The sequence below is a fragment of the Dermochelys coriacea genome, chromosome 16 (genome assembly GCF_009764565.3).
Source record: "Dermochelys coriacea isolate rDerCor1 chromosome 16, rDerCor1.pri.v4, whole genome shotgun sequence".
In the NCBI taxonomy this organism is placed as follows: domain Eukaryota; kingdom Metazoa; phylum Chordata; order Testudines; family Dermochelyidae; genus Dermochelys; species Dermochelys coriacea.
Window position 1 is genome coordinate 2,580,089 of NC_050083.1, and position 23,633 is coordinate 2,603,721.

Consider the following 23,633-nt stretch of genomic DNA (forward strand, 5'->3'; position numbering starts at 1 on the left):
TGCTATTGGGCGGAAGCAGCGCGAGGCCGCGGGCTCGGCAAGATGGCGGCGGGAGAGTTGTGCCGCGTCCCGAGCGTCGACATCGAGCCCGACGGCGTCTTCAAATACGTGCTGGTCCGCGTGCGGCCGGCCGGGGGCCGTGGGCCCGCCAGGGAGATCGTGCGGGGCCACGCCTGGGCCGAGTACCACGGTGAGGGGCGGGGTTACGCCCGGGCCGCGCACCAGCTGGGGGTCGGCCCCGGGGGTAGCTGCCCCGGCCCCGGTGCTGGCTGCCTCGCGGGGCCCGCAGGGCGGGGCTCGGGTCGGGACCGGCTCTCCGCACTGCGCGGGCAGCTGGCGCTGTCAGCCGGGACTCCTGGGCTCCGGGCCTGGCTCTGCCTCCAAGTCCTGCGCCTCTGCGTCCCCATTGCTCATGGGGGGAGAGTGATGGATCCTGGGAGGCTGCGCTCAGTGATGAGCCAAGTGTTCTCCCCGGGGGGCAGCGGGTGCCTCAGGACCCAGGGCCCCGCATAGGTAAGGTGCACAAGGGATGTGGCTCAATCCTGAGGCTGCCGTCGGGGTTCCCGCACTTGGAGCTGAGTGCAGCAAACTGATCATGATTTGCCTGGTAATGGTACCTGCCTTTCAGGAGACTGCTAGTGTATGAAGGGATCCGCCATCGCTGTGCAGCTGAATACAAATAGTTGCAACTGGTGCTGTTGATAACTGAGCAGAAAGTCCATCGTGAGTTGGGTGGGCTGGGATTCTTTCATAGACATTACGGTCAGAAGGGACCATACTGATCATCTAGTCCGACCTCCTGCACAACGCAGGCCACAGAATCTCACCCACCCACTCCTGCTGTTGTAAATCCTAGGAACCATCTGTTCAGGTCTGGATCCGTAGTAACTGGGTCTGGAGACGAGAACTGTGAAATGGGGCCCATAGTAGTGAGCCATCAGATTGTGGTTCCTACCAATCCTGTATCTCTTTAACTGTGGGTAAGCTCTGAGCATGTCTTTACCCTGCAATTGTATGTGTGGGGTAGGCAGCTCATGTATGAATTAAATGTTCCATATATTCTACATGAACCAAGAATATCTCCAGGGAAGGAACTTTAATAGACTTTTGTTTACGTTCATCCTACAAAAAGAAAAGGAGTACTTGTGGCACCTTAGAGACTAACAAATTTATTAGAGCATAAGCTTTCGTGAGCTACAGCTCACTTCATCGAAAGCTTATGCTCTAATAAATTTGTTAGTCTCTAAGGTGCCACAGGTACTCCTTTTCTTTTTGCGAATACGGACTAACACGGCTGCTACTCTGAAACCATTCATCCTACAATGTCTCCCACCCTAGCTGATATTTATGACAAGACTGCAGCAGAAATCGAGAAGCAAGGCTACGACTGCGAGTGCTTGGGCGGGGGCAGGATCTCCCATCAGAGCAAGGAGAAGAAGATCCACGTTTATGGATATTCTGTGGTAAACAAGGAGCCATGGGAGGGTGCTCTTGGTTTGATTGAGAAACTTGTAACCAGTCTTGAGGGGAGTGGGTGGAGAGGGTTGACATGGAAGCTGGCATCTTACCACTGTCTAATGTGTATAAGGTAGTGAAGCTTTAAAGGTATTGACTTATTAGTTAGGCTGGTAACCAATAGCCCTTCCTGAAGAGTGGGCCTGTAAGACCAAAAAAACATCGAAAGTGTAGGGTTGCATCCCTAACTATCATGGACAACAGCTATTGATGGACCGATCCTCCATGAACTTATCTCCTTTTGGGAACCCACTTATACTTTTGGCCTTCACTACACACAGCCCATGGCAAGAAGTTCCACAGGTTGACTGTGCCTTGTGTGAAGAAGTGCTTCCTTATGCGCTTTTTTTTTTTTTTAAACCTGCTGCCTGTTAACCTGCTGTAGCCTAATGCCTGGTCTAAACACAGTTTTTGTACCAGTATAACTGTCAGGTAGGGGTGTAACTTTTCTGCTGATCTAGTTATGTTTGTACACCCTTTATTGCTTTAACTACATTAGTATAGTTAAGGCAATACAATCCCCCTGATATGAGTGCAGAAATGTCTGTATAAAGGTGCCTTATGCTGGTATAGCTTATTCACTTTCCCTATGGGAATAGCTATCCCCGTCCAAGCACATCTATGCTGGTGTGACCATGTTCCTCCTGGGGGATTGTGCTCCTTTAACTGTACCCACCTAATTAAGGCTTGTGCTTATGGCTGCTTCCATTTTGAGAGCAAAAGCCAAATGGGCAAAGAAAGAAGCCGAATTGGAATAAATTCATGCACTGCTGCTCGTCACACTGGGCACAGAGCAGCAGGTGTTGCCAAGGAACAGCTCAAAGGGCTAAGAGTGACCACATGGCACTGTTTGCTCTTGGAGCAGAGAGAACTGTATGGATCCCACCCAGCTCTGGAAAATAGTTTAATCTCTCTCCTTCGGCTTTTTCTTCACAATCTGCCTTCACTGCCTCTGCCAGAAACACTCTAGATCCCCAGACCTGCCCCAGGTAAACCCAGTAAGACAGAGGTACCTTGTGTGGCTCAAGGATGCCATCACTCTCCAGAGTCTTCCCAACCCTAATCTCCTCTAGGAGCCGGGACAGCGTTAGGACAGGACTGCCCTAATGCTCTACTTCTGGGCACCATGTGCCAAGCTGCAGTGTGTTCAGTGTAGATTGTTGCCAGGTGTAGAGGGTGGTCATTTGCGAGTTTTAGGCAAAGCACTGGTGGCCTCTTCCATCCCCAGATTATCCCCTTGGATTTTCTTATTGCTCAGGGCTCTGTCCCCAGGACTCTTCCTGAGCCCTTCACAGTTCACAGCGCTGCCTTTTTCCTCTTCCAGGGCTTTGGTCAAGCAAAACACTCTGTGTCCACAAAGATACTGAAAGACGAGTATCCAGACTATGTGGTCACCTGGGCTGATGAAGGCTACTGACCTGGCTTACTCCGACAGCAGAAGACATCATTCCCTTTTCCTAGGACTGAGAAGCCCAGGTCATTGGCTGGGCTTGTGGAAGCAGAGCCTGCACTGGCCAGTGCTCTGGAGCTGCCTGGGATGCATTGTGTTTCCTTGTGTCTGGAGCTTCATGGAAGATGCAAGTTCATTCTGCTGGGAAGCTTCTGGCAGAAGGGGGACAAGCCTAGAGCATAAGGAATTCACCAGCCTCCATGTCCTTGGGATCCATTAATTGTCTCAGTGCTGTAGTCTTGAGCTGCATCTGGCGAAGGGGCAGCAAAGCCTGTGGTGGAAATCCTGGCCCCAGTAAAATCGCGGGGGGGTTGCCATTGATCTCAGTGGAGCCAGGACTTCTCCCTGAATGTTTACGGTGAAAATTAAACAGTATCTTTAAATTTACTATAGTCTAAAGCATCTTCAATAGGCATTCCATTGAATATATTTCGGCTTTACCAGTTCATTTTGCAATCAGGGTAGGAACTCTCTTATCAGCAGGGATTTCATGCATTACCCACAGCCTGTTGAAGGTAGTGAGATATCCAACGATATCATCATCCTCACTTTATGCAGGATATAAGTGTTCCCATTTGTGGATTTTTGGAGTGATGGAGTCGTTGGGGTCAGGGCTTCTGGTTCTGCTTCTCTAACAGGTCCAGTTGGTGTTTTTTTGCTCTTTCTTCTCTCTCTCTCTCTCTCTCTCTCTCTCTCTTTTTCTTTTATCGCCACTTCTTTCAGTTGCAATAATCTCTGGTGTTCCCTTCCCTTTTCTGCAGACTGCAGCCTAAAAAGCTTCAACTTCGCAATCGCTTCACTGCTTTCACTCATTTTCCTGTTTTTCTGTTCCTACTTCCCTTTCCCGAAATAAACAAACTGAAAATAACAAAACTGTGACCACCTCCTAACTGTTCTTAGCCACTGCAATTAAGACTCACTTAAAATCACAAATATCAGTGCTTAAAGTGTGAACTTCACCTGGAGTAACAAGCTACCAGTGGGCACCTGGGAGCCAGCCTTAACTTGCTCTGCTGTGAGAACCCCCACTCCTGGGCTATTCACGCACATCCTCTGCCATGTAAACTGCTCCTTGGATTATGCAACCGAATGACACTAGGCAATATCTCCGGTTCCAGACATAACTCTGGAATCTCTGTCTTGCAGTGTCCAGTTATGCCTTCTGGATGGTGCATGGTTATACGAGTTTGTCAATTTAACAAAGAAAGTGATATTTACCAGGCTTGTTATCCCAAGGGGAATCTCTGACATGCTTCAAACAAAGCTCACTGCTTCGGATAGAATAAGCAAACAGATTTATTAGCTATAAAGATAGATTTTTAGGTGATTATAAAGCAAAACATAACAAGTTGGATTTGATCAAATGAAGTAAAAGCAAAACACATTCTAAGCTTATCTTAACACTTTCAATGTCCTTACAAATTTAGATGCTTCTCGCCACAGGCTGGCTGGTTGCTCTTTAGCCAGACTCTCCCCTTTGATCAGTGCTTCAGTTGCTTGGTATGGTGGTGTCTGTAGATATAGGTGAGAGAGAGTATGGCAAATGTCTCCCTTTTATCATGTCCTTTCTTCCCTCTTGGCTCCCCCCCCACAAGGTTCAGAGTCGGGTGAGCATTAAATCATTGCAGTCCAAAACTGACCAAAGGAACGGGGGTGACTCACGCAGAGTCTTAACAGATCCTTTTGTTGCTGCCTAGGCCAGTGTCCTTTGCTCCTGTGAAGCTGGGCTGGGTTTGTCTCATATCTGCCCTGATGAGGTGTGAACTGCCCCTCTGCTACTGGAAAGTTTTTGCTTGGGCTTAGTTTAAGCCATGAGGATACATTTTCAGCATCATAACTGTATACATGAAATTATAATCTATAACATTACTGTAACAATTACTATAACAACCATGCTCAGTGCATCATGAGCCTTCTGAAAACACCCATTATGACAAACTTTGCATTGGATACCACACAGTCATTTTACAAGGATGAACATGGGGATGCTGGGTGTTCCCCTCAGCTACAGAGCATCCCATCCCCCTACCTGACCCTCTGCCCCTTGTCTGACTGGGGGAACCTGAAAAAAGACAGACTGTAACTTGGCCTCCAGATTGCCTGATAAGGCCACCCCAGGAATTTGGGGACTGTGAGGCTGCATCTGCAGCCTGCCTACTGGCCCCTACATGAGCCCCCCTATACTCTACAAACATCTCAGTTTGCTCGGTGCCTCTTTTTCAAGGTTGGAGTTCCCCACATACCCAAGCTCTGTCTCTAGGCCTGTGCACTGCTGCTTCCCTCCAGGCGTCCGTCCACCCATGCACCTGCCACCTACATCCCAGAGCAATTCACACAGTAAGGAAGACAGTCCGCCTGAGGCATGGGTAGAACCTGACCCAGAAGGCATGCTCAGTGGTTGGCCCCTACTGGCTTGGATCTAATTCAAAATCTGGTTGAGGAGCTTCTGCTGCCCTTATAACTTCTAGCCCAGAGGTTTGAACACTTTGTGGAGGTGTGGGAGACCCCCAGTTCAATTCCCCAGTCTGCCTGATGGGGGCAGAGCATATGAATAGGGGTCTCCCATCTCTCAGCAGTGTGCTGGCACCACTGGGGTTAGTCTGACATGGGCTCTGTCAGTCTGCTGTTCCACTGGGGATAACTGATGATTATGGCTATGCTTTAGTCATGGAAGTCATGGAATCCGTGACTTCCAGCGACCTACGTGACTTCAGCAGTGGGGAGCTGCAGAGTACACCACTGCCCATGGTGGGGTACCCCACAGCTCCCAGCCACCGCCAGTGGCGGGGAAACACCTCAAGCTTAGCAGTGGCAGGGGAACCACTGAGCTCCCAATAGCCAGGGAGGAGGGGCGGAGGGGCAACCCCTGAGCTCCTGGCAAGTTCACAGGTGACGGCGGGGGAACTCCTGAGCTCGCTGCCACCGTGGGCCCCGGGAGCTGCCGATGGTGCAGGCACCCCACAGCTCCTGGCCCCCAGGGGCACCCCACAGCCCCCAGCTGCTGCAGGTGGCTCCCTTCAGGCAATGTGGGGATCCCCAGATCCCCATTTTGTCCTGGATATTTTTAGTAGAAGTCACCGACAGGTCACAGCTTCTGTGAATTTTTCTGTTTTGCCTGTCGCCTGTCGGTGACTTCTACTAAAAATGTCCAGGACAAAATCTTAGCCTCACCGCTGATTGTTGGGAACGGGCCTGGGCACAGGTCTCCCACTTAGTGGGTGTCCCCCCATCACTGGGCTCACTGTCATTATCTATCCCCAGTGGAACGAGAGGTGAAACCCAGGGCGCCCCTCCCCCATTGCTCAGCGGTTAGAGCATGCACAGGAACCGACTTTCCAAAGTGCCGGGGGATGTTCCACTGCCAGCCCTGCCGCAGGCCGTCCCTCACTGCACCCCTTCCCCCAAGGCTCCACCCCGCTTCACCCCCTCCGTCAAGTGGGCCACATCCTCGCTCTTCCCCCCTCTCCCCAGAGCCTCCTGCCTGCACGCTGTGAAACAGCCGATTGTGGCAGGTGGGAGGGGGTGATCCCCAGGGCCTGCTGGTGGGTGGGAGGTGCGAAGGAGCTGATAGGGGGTTGCTGGTGGGTGCTCAGCACCCACCATTTTTTCCCCATGGGTGTCTGTACCTAGGAGAGCATGCTTCTGAGCAGTTCCTCTTCAAATCCTTCCTCCCCACAGGCAGGGGGGGAATTGAACCTGGGTCTCCCACAGCCCTGCTGAGTGCGCTAGAACTGGGTTAGAAGTTACCACATGGCACCCCCTCCTCTGCCACGGCCATTTTTGTGGTGTGGGCGAGGCCAGTGCCTGTCTCATTCCTGCAACAAATGTCTGCGGCTCAAAAGCCCCCTGACTTGCGCTGATCGCTAAGCAGATTTAGGCCTCTAGTTCGGGGGGTGGGGCGAGCGGGAGGAGGACTTAGGATGCTCTCCTGTCATTGGCTAGTTTAGGAGCCTTTGCACCTTGCTTGCTGGCTTTGTGGATCCCACTTAAGGCACCTGTCTCCCCCACTCAGTGAATGAGAGCCTGGCTGCTTAACTCAGACTGTGGAGATCGCCGTGGGGTGCCTGTGATTTTTCTAGGCACCTAAGAGTTGGTGGCATGATGTTCAGCATGGCAAGGCCTAAGTTCCTTTGTAGATTTGGGCCAGAGTGCTTGGGAAGCTCCCTACCTCCTTTAACTGCGCTTGTTCCTAAGCCAGACGCAGCAATTTCAAACAAACCACAACTGGCCAAGCAAAGCTGGGGACTTGCAAATGGCCATGGTGGCCTCCCCTGTAAAACGAGGTCATAACTAGCCACAGGGGCACCAGCACTGATTTTGAATGGTCAGATAGAGAGCACTGGATGTGCTGCATGTACTGCCCTGTTATACAGGCCTCTGCTCTGCAGCTCTGAGGCAGGATATTGCTGCTTAACATTTCATCAAGACTCCCTCTGTCTTGCCCTGGGCACAGATTATTCCTGGATGTTGCAGGTTTGTACATGTCCTGGCAGGAGATTTAGAGGTCACCTTGGAATTCAGAGGCAGTGATCTCCCTGCAAAACACAGGAGCACGAGGCCTACACTGAAGGAGAAGAAGTGAGAACGTTTATGTTTTTTTTAATAATTGACTACAGGGAGTTCTGAGGCAAAGCACAAGAGTTAGGTACTGCACAATATTTTGATTAAAAAATTAGAATGATATAAAATGAATTAAATTGATTAAAAATTGGCTAACTGATAGGTTTCAAAATATAATTGTAAAGGGGAAATCATCATTGAGCAGGTGTGTTTCCAGTGCGGTCTTGTGGGAATCTATTCTTGGACCTACACTCTTCAACATTTTTATCAATGACTTGTAAGAAAACATAAAACCATCATGATTAAGTGTGCAGATGACACACAAATTGCGGGAGTGGTAAATAATGAAGAGCCAGCAGGTCACTGATTCAGAGGGATCTCAATTGCTTGGTAAACTGAGCGCAATCAAACAATATGCGTTTTAATATGACTAAGTGTAAATGTAGACATTGAGGAGCAAAGAGTGCAGGCCATAGTTCTAGAATGAGGGACACTGCTTGGGAAGCAGGGACTCGGAAAAAGATTTGGTGGTTGTGGTGGAGAATCAGCTGAACACGAGCTTCCAGTCTGACACTGTGGCCAAAAAAGCGAATGTTAGGCTTGAGTAGGAGCAGAGAGGTTATTTTACCTCTGCATTCAGCACTGGTGTGACTGCTGTGGCACTGTGTCCAATTCTGGAGTCCACAATTCAAGAAGGATGTTGATAAATTGGAGAGGATTCAGAGAAGAGGCACAATATTGATTAAAGGATTAGAAAACCTGCCTTCTAGTTATAAAGAGCTCACTCTATTTAGCTTAACAAAGAGAAGGTTAAGAGGTGACTTGATCACAGTCTGTAATTTGTTATATGGGCAACAAATATTTAATAATGGGCTCTTCAATCTAGCAGAGAAAGGTCTAACATGATCCAATGGCTGGAAGCTGAAACTAGACAAATTCAAACTGGAAATAAGGCATAAATTCTTAAAGGAGAGAGTAATTAACTACTGGAGCAATTTATCAAGGTGGTGGATTTTCCATCATTGACAATTTTAAAATCAAGATTGGAGGTTTTTCTAAAAAATCTTCTCCAAGAATTATTTTGGGGCAGTTCTTTGGCCGTTGTTGGACAGGAAATCAGACAAGATGATGGTCCCTTCTGGCCTTGGAATCTATTAATTAAGTCCTGTTTCAACCCAAAGGGCCAAAGTGGGACTAACTTAAGTGGGGCCTAAGTCTTGTCCCTGTAAGTTGTGCCTAGACTTTATATTGGTGCTGCTGCACTACAGTGAATTTCAGGCAAGGCATATTAGGGTCCAAATTCCTTAGCCCCACTAACCATCACCAGAAATTTCCCCACCAGAGGCACCATCAAGTCAGATTTGACCCACCCAGTGAGGTATAAAAAAATGACCCCTTCACAATACAAATTGTCTAATGATTTAAACTCCTATAGAAACTATTTGAAAAGAGAACTCAACTCTCCCCCTTGCAACTTCTTCAGCCCTGGACTTGTGCATGGAAACCTAAAGGTGAAATTAACTAGATATCAAATGAAACTGACTCAGTTCATCACTGGAGCTGAGTGGAATACAGAGTAACCAAACAGCGTAAAAAGTGACAAGTGGGTTAGATTTTAAAATGCTTCTCTTTGAATCATCTCAGCAGGGCTCCTGTTTTGCTTTTCAAAATAAGAATAACAAGAATTTTAACCTCGCAGTTTCCCTTTTAAAGCATTGATAAAGGCTGACAAAAGCATCCTGCCAACAGTGGTTGGTTAGAACCTGGGCTGATACATCTCATGCCATTTCAAAAATTCCTACACCAGAAACATTGGCAGCTTAGAGCTAAGTGCATTCCCAGTTAACGCAATCCATAACTCTCAATGAGATCACCAGATAAGGTCATATGAACATCCACCCTGACATAAGCGTGTGTCTTCCCTGCCATGCATCAGATATCCACACACACTCACTGACTCCACAGCAACTCCCATTCCAATGCACAGCCACTCATGACATACACATCCCGTTACAAGCATACTTCTGCCTTATCTCCAACCAAAGACCTTTAGATATATGAACAAAACATCGACTTTACCATTACACGTGTGTCTGTAGGGAATATTCAGGGTCTTAACCTTGCTGAGAGCAGACTAAACAAACAGCATAAATAAGACAAATCCCTCTGCAATATGTCAAGCCAATCAGTCAATGCTAACTGCTACTAATGAGAGATGTTTATATGCTGGTTTTTAATCCTGGGAAAATAACATTCAGATAGTTTCTGCTGTGGTGTGTATAGACCATAGAGATCTGCAGCAGTTCAGGCTTCTAGTCAGCTAGGGAGGATAATGAGCAGTGGCAGGGGGATAACTGCTAGTCAAGTGAGGAGGGCAAAGCCAGGAGACTTGCCTTTTCCGTGAACTTGTACTCCCACTTGGAGGTGGGGTGTGGTTGTTGCCCAACCAACATTTCCAGGCTCAGGAAGGCCAGTGTCCCCTCTGATAGCTCAGGAATGCCCCTTCCCTTGCAGGCTGGATTCTGCTCTCCCGCACGCAGCTCTGCAGCAGCAGTATCCCATTGATGTTGTAGAGCCCCCTGACTTACACCAGCACAGGTGAGAGCAGAATCAAACTTTGTTTATGACTTGATTGCACCAGGCTAAGCCTAGCCTAGAGTCCAAGGACATCTCCTAGGAAGCAGAAGGTACGTGCTGCTGTGTGCATTAGGACTTGGGCAACAGAACCCTGAGGGCAGGGTGCTGTGGGGTGGGGGTGAGGGCATACTGCTCCATGCCAGTCAAGGTCATCCAAGGCCTTGGGAGCATGAGCTGGGGATGGTGCTGCTGTGAGAGGTGTTGGGCTGTCGCAAAGCCACCTTCTTGGCCACCTGCTCAGAATCCATCCTGGAGGGCCAGGGAATGTATTATTAATTATTATTATTGTTGTTATTATTATTAATATTTATTAATTAATAATAGGCACCTGTCTGGGTCACCACTTCTAGGAAGCAAGACAAGCACTGGTCTCACCATAGTGAATCACCGGCAGGCCAATCATGAGTGTATTGGACACTTACAGCAACGTGCCCATGTCTGGAGTCCAAGGCTGTGGAGTACTGGCAAACCATCACCAGCCGGGAGTCAGAGATGGGGTCTCTGAGCTTGCACTAGGTTCATAAGGCTCTGTGTGCTGGAAACCATTCACCTGTAGTGAATCTTGTGTCTGCAAATAACTAGCCTCCCTCCGCCTCATGTCACAGCTATGCAGAGACCTTAAACCAAGAGAACTCTCCATGTGCAACCCTAGTCGATTGCAGCCCACACTGGTGGAAATTATGATATAATACCTAAGTCTTATCTAGCACTTTTCATCTGCTGCTCTCATAGCACTTCACAAGGGACATTGGTATCATTGGCCCCCTTTTACAGATGGGGGACTGAGGCACAGAGGGGGAAGCAACTTGCCCCAGGTTACCCAGCAGGCCAGTGGCATAGCCAAGAATAGAATTCAAGTCACCATTTAGTGCTCTGTCCACCTGGTGGCACTGCTTCCCAGCACTAACCCTTTGGCTCACATGATTAGCCAATATTTAGGTTATTTCCATTAGGACGAAAACTTGATGCCACAAGTCAGATAGTTCTTTGGTGCAGTCCTGTTTATTTACAAAGAATGCACACAAAGTCCAGTTTCTCCAAACACTGTAGAAACGAACAGCAGCAGGCAGTTTCCTTGCTCACAATTTCCAAGCCTGCCTCTCCAGCAGTACTGTGTCCCCAGAAGCTCTGTCTCTCTGTTCCCTCGCATGGCCACTCTCATGACTGTTTCTCTTGCTGTCTGCTGGCTTTCTGTTGCTCAGTCACCCACACAGACATACACAGCTTCGACCAGTCAATCCCCTCCCACTGCATTTGCAATCAGTCCAAGGGAAGCTGTTCAAACCACATAGCTTAGCTTTCTTTGGCTTTACCATGTGGCTCAGTGCCTTGGATGATAGCTTATTGTTTTCCAGATATTATTACACAATGGACATTTAATTGCTCCCTGTGTGTAGCCTGAAAGGAAGGTGCTTAGAAGAATACCTATCGCCTTTAACCAGGTCTGTGATTGTCTATAGCTCAGCGACCTGCCGGATGGCAGTCATAACACCAGCTCCCATCTCAGTTCTGCCCATCATCCCTCTCTTTCCTTGGCCAAAATTTTGGTAGCCCCAAAATGTCCAGCAGTTTTTAATCTTGACATAACCTCAGCAGCTCCTTTTTCAATGTATCTGGTACCACCAGCTGATACCTGTACCCATCACCCACTGATTTCTCCCATGTTCTATACCATAATTCATCTTTAAGCTCCAAGTTTTCCCATCCTGACCAGCATAGTAAGGAGATACTAGATGCTCTAGGGTGGCTGCATTTCCAGTTGCTTTCCTAGTCAAACACTATTCTGAATTCAGGGCCATCTCTTTGGGAAGTTTTTCACTGCTCTGGAGTTCATTCCTGCACCCTACATCCTCTGTCCCAGGGATGAAGCAGGAACATTTTCACTTTGAGGAGCAAAGAGAGCGAGGCAAGGGTAATCTCTCACTGAGCACACACTTTCCCTTTACTGGCCAGTTCCTTGTTCTCTGGCTAAGGGCAGTGTTTGCAATTAATCCCTCAAGAAGGCCAGCTGGACAAGGCATCAGCATCCCTATGATTGTGTTGAGGCCTGTGTGTGATTGTAAAATCACAGCATTGCTGGGTCTCCAGCCACCTGGAAAGTGGCCCCTCAAGACTCCTAAATCTAAAGAGCCATTGCAAGGATGCCTGGTCTGGCCTGACCACAGGCGTTAAGTTCTCCTGGACAGTGAGTGGTGGAAATGTTGTAATCATTGCCAGGCATTCCTTCAATTGGTGCAATAATTTCTTCCAAGAGAATTTAGTCTTTTGCTGTGATAAGCCACCACCGTCTCCTGTCTTTTGTGTTTTTATGTCAATACCACCCCCAACTCAAAAGCACTAGCATCTGTGTCCAATATGAAAGAAGTTTTGAAACATGGCTAAGCTGAGACAGGAGCAGTCACAAGAGCCTTTTTTGGCTCTGCAAATGCCAGATCACACTGTGCTGACTGCTGGCATGGTTTCCCTTTCTCACCCGACCTATGCAGCAGCTATTGGCAAACTCACAAATAAACCTTCTGTAATAGGAGCAGAGTCCTATCAAACTCCGCACATCTAGGAGTGGCTGAGGAGTTGGCTGTTCTGTACAGCCTTGATTTTCTTTTTGTCAGTGGAAATTCTCACCTCACCAGTTGGGTGCCTGAGGTAGGCTACCTCTTCTTGGAACAACTTCGGTTTTGGGGTTTATTTCAGATGATCAGCTTCAAGCCTGTAACAGACTGTTTGTAAATGTACCAGGTCCTGTTCACAGGTTTCAGCAGCATCAGGATGTTATGTAGAGTCTAGGTGTAGCAGGCAGGCTGGGAGGGACCCGCCCTGTCACACTCTCCATTAGCTTCTCAGATGTGTGTGCTGCTTTACACCGACCAAAGCCATCACTTTGTATTGCCACAAGCCTGCCCTGCTGTGCAGGCAGGTTGTTCCTTCTCTTTTGGATCCATTTCCACATTCCAGCACCCACTGCTAAGATCCAGTGTGGGAAAACCAGACTGAACCCGCTACAGTGTCCAGGGTATCACCTATTAGTGGTAATGGACAAGAATCCTTTAAAGTGACTTCATTTAATTTTCTATGGCCCACACAGCATCTGGTGCTACCACCCCATTCTTACCCATCCCTCTGGTGAGCCCAAGGGCTGACTGAAGGCTCTATTATGCGTTCCGGAGACATTTTCTGGATGGCCTGTAATGCCTCTTCCCAACTGGTGAGCTGGTTTCCTCCAGTGCACTACAACCTATGTCTTTGGTGGATCAGGAGAACAACTCCTGATTCCTAACTGGAAAGTCCCTTAGGTCAAGGTATGTCTGCCCTGCGGCTGGCCCGTGCCAGCTGGCTTGGGCTAAGAGGCTGTTCAGTTGCTGTGTAGATGTTCTGGCTGCAGCCTGAGCTCTGGAACCCATCCACCTCTCTGGGTCCTCGAGCCCAAACTCCAGCCTGCGCCCAAATGTCTACACTGCAATTAAACAGCTCCTTAGCCTGGGCCCTGTAGTCCGAGTCAGCTGTCACAGGCCAGCAGCCACGGGTGTTAATTGCAGTGAGGCAGACCCATAGACTGTTCTGCTGCGTCTCATTGAAATACACAGCACTGTACTGAAACAGCTCCAGCTGAAACGCTGAAAGCTTGCCTCTCCGCCGTGTACTTTCCCCCAGTGCCAGCGTTTACCAGGCTCACCATTCACAGGTAGCTACTGTGGTTCCTTTTCGGCTATTTTCTGTTTGTCAGAAACATTTAGCAAACAAATGGGGATCAGTGCCAGCTTCAGAGCCACAAGAACTTAAACAGCTAAGATTCCCCAGGACCCTGGATCTCAAAGCAGGGCCCAACCACTTCCCATCTTTCCTTGCTGGGAAGCCACCGCAGCATGTAGCAGTTATCATGATTTCTGCCCCTGGAGTCAGGACAGCTCATTCACTGCAGACCAATTACCTACAAACTTGTCTCACCCTGGCCACATCCATAAAGGGAATTTGCATAGACAGCATTTGTAAGACACCTTCCCTGACCCTGACTACACAGTCCTTAGCCATCATGAAAGCCAAATTAATTATTAGCTCATCTGCATCTCAGTTACCCCGATGTCTTGCTTGAATTCCAGTCTTCATCCCCAATTTCCCCATTGTGCGGGGATGCCCATTTCCCAGTCATGGCTCCAGCTGAGCCCAAAGAGGCAGCTGGTAAAGGGTCTGGAGGGTGACCCCATGGCTGGGGTGGTCCAAAAGTCCTGCTGTTGATCACAGGGGTTGCTGGAGCCGCTCGGTTAGAGGGGAGTAGACAGGCTCTGACCCTGCCTGAGGCCAGCAGCTGCTACCCAGCACTGGGCACACACACAGCCACAAGCACCGGGTGTGCCTCAGCAGCAGTCCCCTGGCAGCTCAGCATTGATGGCCTCCAGAGTCCCCTCCCTGGAAAGACAGTGGATAGCATGGAGTCTCACTCTCAAGGGTGGGGTGAGGGTAAAGCGAGGACAAGTGAGGGCTCCTCAGGGGCTGGAGGGGGATACCTAGGAGTTCTCTATCGTGGATCCTCTGAGAGATCCCTACTATCCCCCCTGCCCCACACTCCTCCTGGGAGTGAGATGGATCCATGGTCACTGCTTCCCAGGATGTGTGATACTGACGCAGCCAAACTGCTGCCATTCTGCTCCACCCCTGCATGTCCCTGGCTACAGTGTCAGTTCCATAGGGAAATGCCCTGCTGATAAAACCTGCTCCCCTGGGACTGATTGCACTGGGATCAAGAGCTCTGCAGTGCAGGTAAGAGCTGGGGCTGAAGTCCAGAGCTTGTCAAGTCCTTGGAGCTGGTTCCAGCCTTCGCTCTGCAGCACAGCCCCTCCAGCAGCTGTGTCAGCTCCCAGCTGCACACCTGCCCCGGGGCAGAGGCTCAGGAGATGCCTGCACGGCTGCTCCTCTTGGTTCTGGTGCTCTCTGGTAAGTTCCCCTTGCGGACGCAGCACTTCCCAGCCGGACATTGCTGGGAGAGGCCAGGGAACAAGCCACCACTTGCTAGTTCAGATTCAACCTCCACATGTAACTTCTCTGTGTCCCATTGTGGGGGACTGTAAACTCCTGCCATGCCAGGGCTTTAAGGAGACATTTTGCCCTTAAACAAGAAGCTGAGGCAAGATTGGCTTTGATCATGCCACATGTTAGTTCCCTTGGACTGATTTGCCAGAGAGCAGAAGGTATGTTGAGCCTTGGATGACTCCACACTAAAGGAAGGAGAGTTCTCTAGTGGTTAGAGCATGAGGCTGGCATGCTGCGAACCTAACTTCTATTCCCAGTTTTGCCACTGATTCCCTGGATGACCTTTGGCAAGTCACTGCCTCTCTCTGTGCCTCAGTTTCCCCTTTGTCATGTCTCTTTAGATTGGGCTCTTCAGCACAGGGTCTGGTTTCTCACTCGGTGTTTGTACAGTATCTAGCACAATGGGACCCTGAGCTCAGGTGGCGCCTCAGGCACTACTGAAATACAAACACTAGAGCTGAGTGAACAGGAACAGATTGATTTAATCAGAATGTTCCTGGGAGATTACTGATCTGGTTTCTTTCAGCTGTATCATGTGGACACGTTTAATATAATAGATCAATTCCTGTTGTTCTGTTATTAGTTAGGTGCATTTCCCTAGCACCTAGGAGCCTTCATCCTGGGCCAGGAACCCTTTGTGCAAGGTGTTGTGCAAACACAGACCCAAAAGATTTTCCCCATTCTAAAGAGCTTCACACCAAATCAAACAGAGAACATGCAGCTGGATGATAAAGTCTAAAGGAAAAAAAATGATCAAATCAAAACAAACCAGACTCCTGGCAACCCTAGGTGGAGGGTCCAAGGCTCCCCACAGCAGCCTGGGCTCCCTGGGCAGCTCTTACCATGGCCCTGCTGGCTCCAACTTCTGGCTTGGCCAGGGGGTGGGGCCTTGGGTGGGTAGGGGAAGAGCAGAGGCAGGGTACAGTGGTGATGGAGGTGTGGGGGGCTCAAATGTTCTTTGTGCACAGGGCCCCAGTAAATCTTAATGTGCCTCTGTCAAGGGAGGTGGATTTCAAATCTGAGTGTTAGGTCCATCCTTTCCAGGTTTGGATGTGAATGCTGATTGGATGCCAGTGATGCCATTCAAACATCTGTAATACCAGCATTGCTCAGGCTCTGACTCTTCCTTGGGTGCATGTTCATTTTATGACAAGAGCAAGCCCCTGGGGCATTGATACAGGGGTTATTGCACACCTGAGTGATCACTATTAGAGCTGTGCCGAGGCCAGAAATGCCAGTTCACAAAGGATTCTGAAATATGGCTTAATTCAGAATTGGAATGAAACTGCACAATATTGAAATTCTCCATGAAGGAAAATTCTAAAAAAAAAAAATTGTTTCAATTTTAACTTTTTTCAAGTTTGGTATTCTATTATTATGAATTACAGATAGTGTATTGACCTATAGTATATAACTGAATAGAAAATCAAACTGAAACAAAGTTATTTCAAACTGAAAAATGGAAATGTTTCATTCTGACAACTTCACCTAATGTTAATGCCCAGAAAGATACAGAAACAAATGATTAAACAATCAATTTGTAAGGATAACAGTTTATAAGGAATAGCGAGCATGGATTTGTCAAGAACAAATCATGCCAAACCAACTCAATTTCCTTCTTCGACAGGGTTACTGGATGTGGATGGAGGGGGAGGGAAAGCAGTAGATCTGCTATAGCTTGATTTTAGTAAGGCTTTTGATACAGTCCCACATGACATTCTCATAAGCAAATTTGGGAATCATAGAGTCATAGAATCATAGACTATCAGGGTTGGAAGGGACCTCAGAAGATCATCTAGTCCAACTCCCTGCTCAAAGCAGGACCAATCCCCAACTAAATCATCCCAGCCAGGGCTTTGTCAAGGCTGACCTTAAAAACTTCTAAGGAACGAGATTCCACCACCTCCCTAGGTAACCCATTCCAGTGTTTCACCAGCCTCCTAGTGAAAAAGTTTTTCCTAATATCCAACTAAACCTCCCCCACTGCAACTTGAGACCATTACTCCTTGTTCTGTCATCTGCTACCACTGAGAACAGTCTAGATCCATCCTCTTTGGAACCCCCTTTCAGGTAGTTGAAAGCAGCTATCAAATCCCCCCTCATTCTTCTCTTCCGCAGACTAACCAATCCCAGTTGCCTCAGCCTTTCCTCATAAGTCATGTGTTCCAGTCCCCTAATCATTTTTGTTGCCCTCCGCTGGACTCTTTCCAATTTTTCCACATCCTTCTTGTAGTGTGGGGCCCAAAACTGGACACAGTACTCCAGATGAGGCCTGACCAATGTTGAATAGAGGGGAACGATCACGTCCCTCGATCTGCTGGCAATGCCCCTACTTATACAGCCCAAAATGCCATTAGCCTTCTTGGCAACAGGGGCACACTGTTGACTCATATCCAGCTTCTCATCCACTTTAACCCCAGGTCCTTTTCTGCAGAACTGCTGCCGAGCCATTCGGTCCCTAGTCTGTAGAGGTGCATGGGATTCTTCCATCCTAAGTGCAGGACTCTGCCCTTGTCCTTGTTGAACCTCATCAGATTTCTTTTGGCCCAATCCTCTAATTTGTCTAGGGCCCTCTGTATCCTATCCCTACCCTCCAGCGTATCTACCTCTCCTCCCAGTTTAGTGTCATCTGCAAACTTGCTGAGGTTGCAATCCACGCCATCCTCCAGATCATTAATGAAGATATTGAACAAAACTGGCCCCAGGACCGACCCTTGGGGCACTCCGCTTGATACCGGCTGCCAACTAGACATGGAGCCATTGATCACTACCCATTGAGCCCAACAATCTAGCCATCTTTCTATCCAAATGGAAATGTGGTCCAGATGAAATTACTATAATGTGGATGCAAGACTGGTTGAAAAACCACATTCAAAGAGTAAAAAGAAAAGGAGTACTTGTGGCACCTTAGAGATTAACAAATTTATTAGAGCATAAGCTTTCGTGAGCTACAGCTCACTTCATCGGATACATCCGATGAAGTGAGCTGTAGCTCACGAAAGCTTATGCTCTAATAAATTTGTTAGTCTCTAAGGTGCCACAAGTACTCCTTTTCTTTTTGCGAATACAGACTAACACGGCTGCTACTCTGAAACCATTCAAAGAGTAGTTATCAATAGTTCACTGTCAAACTGGAATGAAGTGTCTAGTGGAATCAGTCCTGGGTCTGATACTATTCAATATTTTAGTTAATGATTAGGATAATGAATTGGAAAGTGTGCTTATGACATCTGTGGATGACACCAAGCTAGGAAGGGTTGCAAACACTTTGAAGGACAGGATTAGAATTCAGAACTGGAGAATTGTTGTGAAAGCAACCAGAGGAAATTCAATAAAGACAAGTGCAAAAGTACTTCAATTAGGAAGGAAAACTCAAATGCACAACTACAAAATGGGTAGTAACTGTCAAAGTGGTAGTATTGTTGAAAAGGCTCTGGGGATTATAGTTTATTGCGAATTGAATGAGAATTACCAGTGTGATGCAATTGTGAAAAAGACTAACATAATTCTGGGTGTATTAACAGGAGTGTAATATGTAAGGCACAGGCAATAACTGTGCCACTCTACTTGGGCCTGGCGAGGTCTCAGCTGGAGTTCTGTGTCTAATTCTGGGCGCTGCACTAAGAAATATGTAGACAAATGGAGGGAGTCCAGAGGAGAGTAATAAAACAGATAAAAGGTTTAGAAAACCTGCTCTGTGAGGAAATGTTACACAAACTGGGCCTGTTTAGTCTTGAGAAGACTGAGGGCTCGTCTACACTTTCCGGGGGATCGACACAGCGATTGATGCCTTGGCGGTCGATTTAACAGGTCTAGTGAAGACCCGCTAAATTGACAGCAGATCGCTGTCCCGTCGACTCCTGTTCTCCACTGGATCGAGAAGAGTAAGGGAAGTCGATGGGAGAGCGTATCCCATTGACATCACGTAGTGTGGACCCCGCAGTAAGTAGATCTAAGCTACATCGCTAGTCATGTCACTCAAATTGCATAGCTTAGATCGACTTTTCCCTTTAGTGTAGACAAGGCCTGAGAGGGAACCTGATAGCAGTCTTCAGATATGTTAAAGGCTTTTATAAAGAGGCCAGTGATCAATTGTTCTCCATGTGCACCAAGGCAGGTTGTGGAACCCCCGTCACTGGAGGTTTATAAGAACAGACTGGACAAACATATGTCAGGGATGGTCTAGGTTTCCTTCCTTCTGTCTCAGTGCAGGGGGCTGGACTAGATGGCCTCTCTAGATCCCTTCTAGCCGGACATGTCTATGATTCTATGACAATGTCAAAATGGGACATTTCAACAGTGTTAGGACTTTTTTTTCTGGTTTTCTTCCAAGGTGAAATTCTAGAGCACTCAATGAATGGAGTGTTCCACTGTTAACGGACTCCCATTCCGATGGAATATGGTTCTGTCAAAGCTCTTCTGACCAGTTCTATTAGCTATAGCGCTGTAGGAGCCATCCAAGGTGTGGACTACATTGCCCAGCTCTGCATGGCCTCTTGGGCCGCATGGCTCCATATGGCTCTGCCAGGGACATTTCTTCACCCGGAGAAACCTATCAGACAGAGATGTGAGCTCTGCCCCCCACAGACGGTGCCAGCTGGCCCTGAGACAGGCCTAGTAGAAGGGATTATGGGATAAAGCACGTTCTGAATCACGTTTGAAAGAATTCAGGGAGGGGAAATTGTTACATTCCATTTCTGCCACATTCCCATAAACATGTTGGTTCAATTGCCTAGGATTTGCTTAAAATACAATAATATTGTGATGCTGGCAGACCAGGTGCCAGTTCATGTCAAAGCCCCAGGCCTCACTGCATGCTTACAAATGCATGGCTGGAAGCCAGACCAATTCACTTGTGTGTTAGTATAGATCAAAGTGATTGTGAAATGAATAAGAGTGTATTTAAACTTCATGAAAATGAATGGGACATTAAATGCATTGTTTTCACTTATCTGTATCCCGTTATAATGTAATAGCAAACATTTACATCGTGTACACCCCTGTAACTAAATAACCCCTCAAACGAGAAAGAGGCCTTGTGGAATGCAAATGAAGAACTCTAACAGAAAAGTGCTAATTTCAAATTAAGTTGGCATTCTGTGTGATGATCAGATGACAAAGACTTAAAATGCATTCCTCACTCTCTGTCCTCAGAGAAAGAGCCCACCAGGGTAGTGACCCTGTCAGCTTGTTTTTTGTCAGAAAAAGCTATAAGAATGGATTCAGGGAAAGATCCTTCATGTCTGGACTGTTTGGACTCTTACAGGGATGTGTACTGGATGCAAAACAGAGATCCCCAGAGACAACCTGGGTACCCTGAAAGATTTTTGGGAAACTGGCATTTTATTACATCACTGACACCATTTGGAGTTACAAACTGTGACTCACTTGCGCATATATTTTACCTGCTTTAACCTGAATAACTCTCATTTCCTTTTTTTAGCTAATAAACCTATAGTTAGTTTACTATAGAATTGGGTGCCAGCCTTGTCTTTGGTGTAAGATCTGGAGTACCATTTGACCTGGGGTAAGTGACTGGTCTCTGGAGACTGGGAGCAACCTGATGTTGGTGTGATTTTTGACATGACCGTTTATTACAAAGTCCAGTTTGTCTGGGTGACAGGATAGACTGATAGGGTTACCAACTTTCTGATTGCAGAAAACCAAACACCCTTGCCCCGCCCGCTACTCCATTTCTTCCACAAGGCCCCACCCCTTGCTTACTCGATCCCCCTTCCCTCTATCTCTTGCTCTCCCCCACCCTCACTCACTATTTTTGCCGGGCTAGGGCAGGGGGTTGGGGTGCGGGAGAGGGTGAGGGCTCCAGCTGGGGGTGTGGGCTCTGGAATGAGGCCAGGGATGAGGGGTTTGGGATGCAGGAGGGGGCTCCAGGATGGGGCCAAGGGGTTCGGAGTGTGGGAGGGGATGCAGGGTGTGGGCTCTGGGAGGCTGTGGGAGGGGATTCCGACCAGGGGTTGGGGTGTGGGAGGGAGTGCAGGGTGCAGGCTCCTGCTGGGCAGTGCTTACCTCAGGTGGCTCCCGGAAGTGGTGACATGTCCCTCTGACTCATAGGTGTAGGGGTGGCTACAGGGGCTCCACGTGCTGCCCCCACTCGCAGGCGCTTTCCCCGCAGCTCCCATTGGCCATGGTTCCTGGCCGATGGGTGCTGCGGAGTTTGCGCTCGGGGTGGGGCAGGAGCTCACGGCGACCCCTGCGCCTAGGTGCTGGACATGACAGACACTTCTGGGAGCCACACGGAGCCAGGGCAGGTAGGGACTAGCCTTTTAGTGGCCCAGTTAGCAGTGCTGACTGGAGCCGCCAGGGTCCCTCTTTGACCGGGCATTCCGGTCGAAAACCGGATGCTTGGCAACCCTATAGAGTGGAGAGTCTAAGGGGACTGTCTGTGACTCCATGGTAAGACTGGTAGAGTGATCGAGGAGTACACATTTGTTATAATTATAGGCCACATCACCAGCTTGGGGTGTCTTGCGTTTTCTGACAGTCTGCCCTGAGGTGGGCACTCATGGTCATGAGCCACTCCAGACAGCATGACAAATATTCAATTAAATAACATCACTATTTTATGATGCTCACAAAGGTTTTGCAGGAGTGTGAGTGCCAACCTCAGGACTGACTCAGGGCACCAACCCCAAAAGTTGTGAGTTCTAAACTTAGATTTCACCAACCAAATGCACCAAGTGAAAACTTCTCAGGCACCCAAACCATGCCCTCCTCCCCCCCCGGACCGCCCCTTCCCTCACTGCCTGACCCCTACTCCCGAGGCCTCTGACCCCATGGCACCCCTTCTCCCTGAGGCCCTGCCCCTTCCCCCAAGGCCCCACCCCTGCACCTCCTCTTCCCCTCAAAACCCCACCCCCTGCTCTCTCCACTCCGCCCCGCCATCACTCACCCTTACAGATGGTAAAAAGTGATGGGGCCATGGTCCCCTAGCCCCAACCGTTCTGGCGCCCCAGGTCACAAACAGCCCTTGGGTTCGCCAATCTGTCTTGCCATAAAGGTGATCATAGCTCTGTGGTAGATGGCCCCTTACACCAAGAATCACAGCAATGTTCAGGTTATTTCTGATCCGAAAGAACCAGTCACTTATCCCAATCAGCTGTGCTTTAGGTCTCACCCCAAAGACAAAGCTTGTAGTTAATCCTATAGTAAACTATATGAAGATGTATTAATAGGAAAAGGAAATTAGAGTGTTATTTGCAAGCCAGCAAATATAGACACACAGGTCACACAAATGAATTACAGTCTTAGATTTCAAAAGATAATGTAGGCTTCTGTAATCAGCAAGCTCTGTATGTTCTTTAGGGCTAAACAGGCAAGGATCTTGGTTATGCTTAAAAACAGCTTGTGTCCCCCTGTGCCTGAGTCCAAGCAGCTCTGAGACCTTAGTTCCTTTGGTCTGAGCTTTTTATCCCTCTCCTGCCATATGCTCTGAGCTGCAAACTCAGCAGCGGGGCAGCGTCCACTCAGGTGACTCACCTTCACAGGGAGGGAGCAGCAGACCAGCTATAGGAGTCCTTTGGTTGACAGATATGGGGAGTTTGCAGTTGTAAGAATGAACCAGAGCCCATCTGGTCTCCTCTTTGCGGGGGGGGGGAGGGGCATAATTTCTGAAGAAGAGCAGCTCCACACTAATTAATGTCCCTCTGCTCTCTGGCAATTCAGTCCCAGGGGCTCCCAATACGCCCACTTCAACATTATCTTCCAGTCTGGAGCACAGATATTATAGGTAAGATGAACACAGGTGACAACTCACAAGTATTCAGCAGAGTCTAGACACAAAAAACTTTCTTATAATTCTAATACCTATTTTATCACTATTAACCCACATGTGTCCAGTTAGGGTGACCAGATGTCCTGATTTTATATGGACAGTCCTGATTTTTGGGTCTTTTTTCTTATATAGGCTCCTATTACCCCCCACCTCCATCCTGATTTTCACATTTGCTGTCTGGTCACCCTGCGTCCAGTTGAGACATGGAATCCTGGCATGAGCTGGTGCCTGGTCTGCTGGCATTACATATTTATCTCCAGATCTCAAGGCACTTTACAAGGCTGGGTCAGCACCATTATCTTCATTTTACGATGGGGAAACTGAGGCATGGAATGGGGAAGTGACTTCCCAAGGTGTCACAGAGAGCTGGGAATAGATCTCAAGCCCCATTTCCCACTGGAACCTGCTGTCTCCCAGAGCTGTCAATATACCCCCAGCATCCTGAGCACTAATCATGCAACCAGGCTCCTGCCCACCCCCTACATCAGAAGCATTTTATGGTGTATTTGAGACATGCCACTGTAAGACAGGAGAATCCAAAGCTCAAATGTAGCCTGTGGGTCTTCAAATCCAGATCCCAAGAGGCAAATGAGTTCCCACCCTCCTAGCCCCAAATGCTGATGGGGCAGATGTCTTAGCTCTTTTTCACCACATGGT

The 23,633-nt window shown here is 48.4% G+C and overlaps 1 protein-coding gene across 1 annotated transcript; it reads left to right on the forward strand.

Moving 5' to 3' along the window:
• Positions 1-3,352, forward strand: PHPT1 (phosphohistidine phosphatase 1). The gene is made up of 3 exons (XM_038374937.2): positions 1-190; positions 1,339-1,463; positions 2,840-3,352. Exons 1-3 carry the CDS (start codon positions 43-45, stop codon positions 2,930-2,932), a joined length of 366 nt encoding a protein of 121 aa, XP_038230865.1. The 5' UTR covers positions 1-42; the 3' UTR covers positions 2,933-3,352.
• The last annotated feature ends 20,281 nt before the right edge of the window (positions 3,353-23,633 follow it).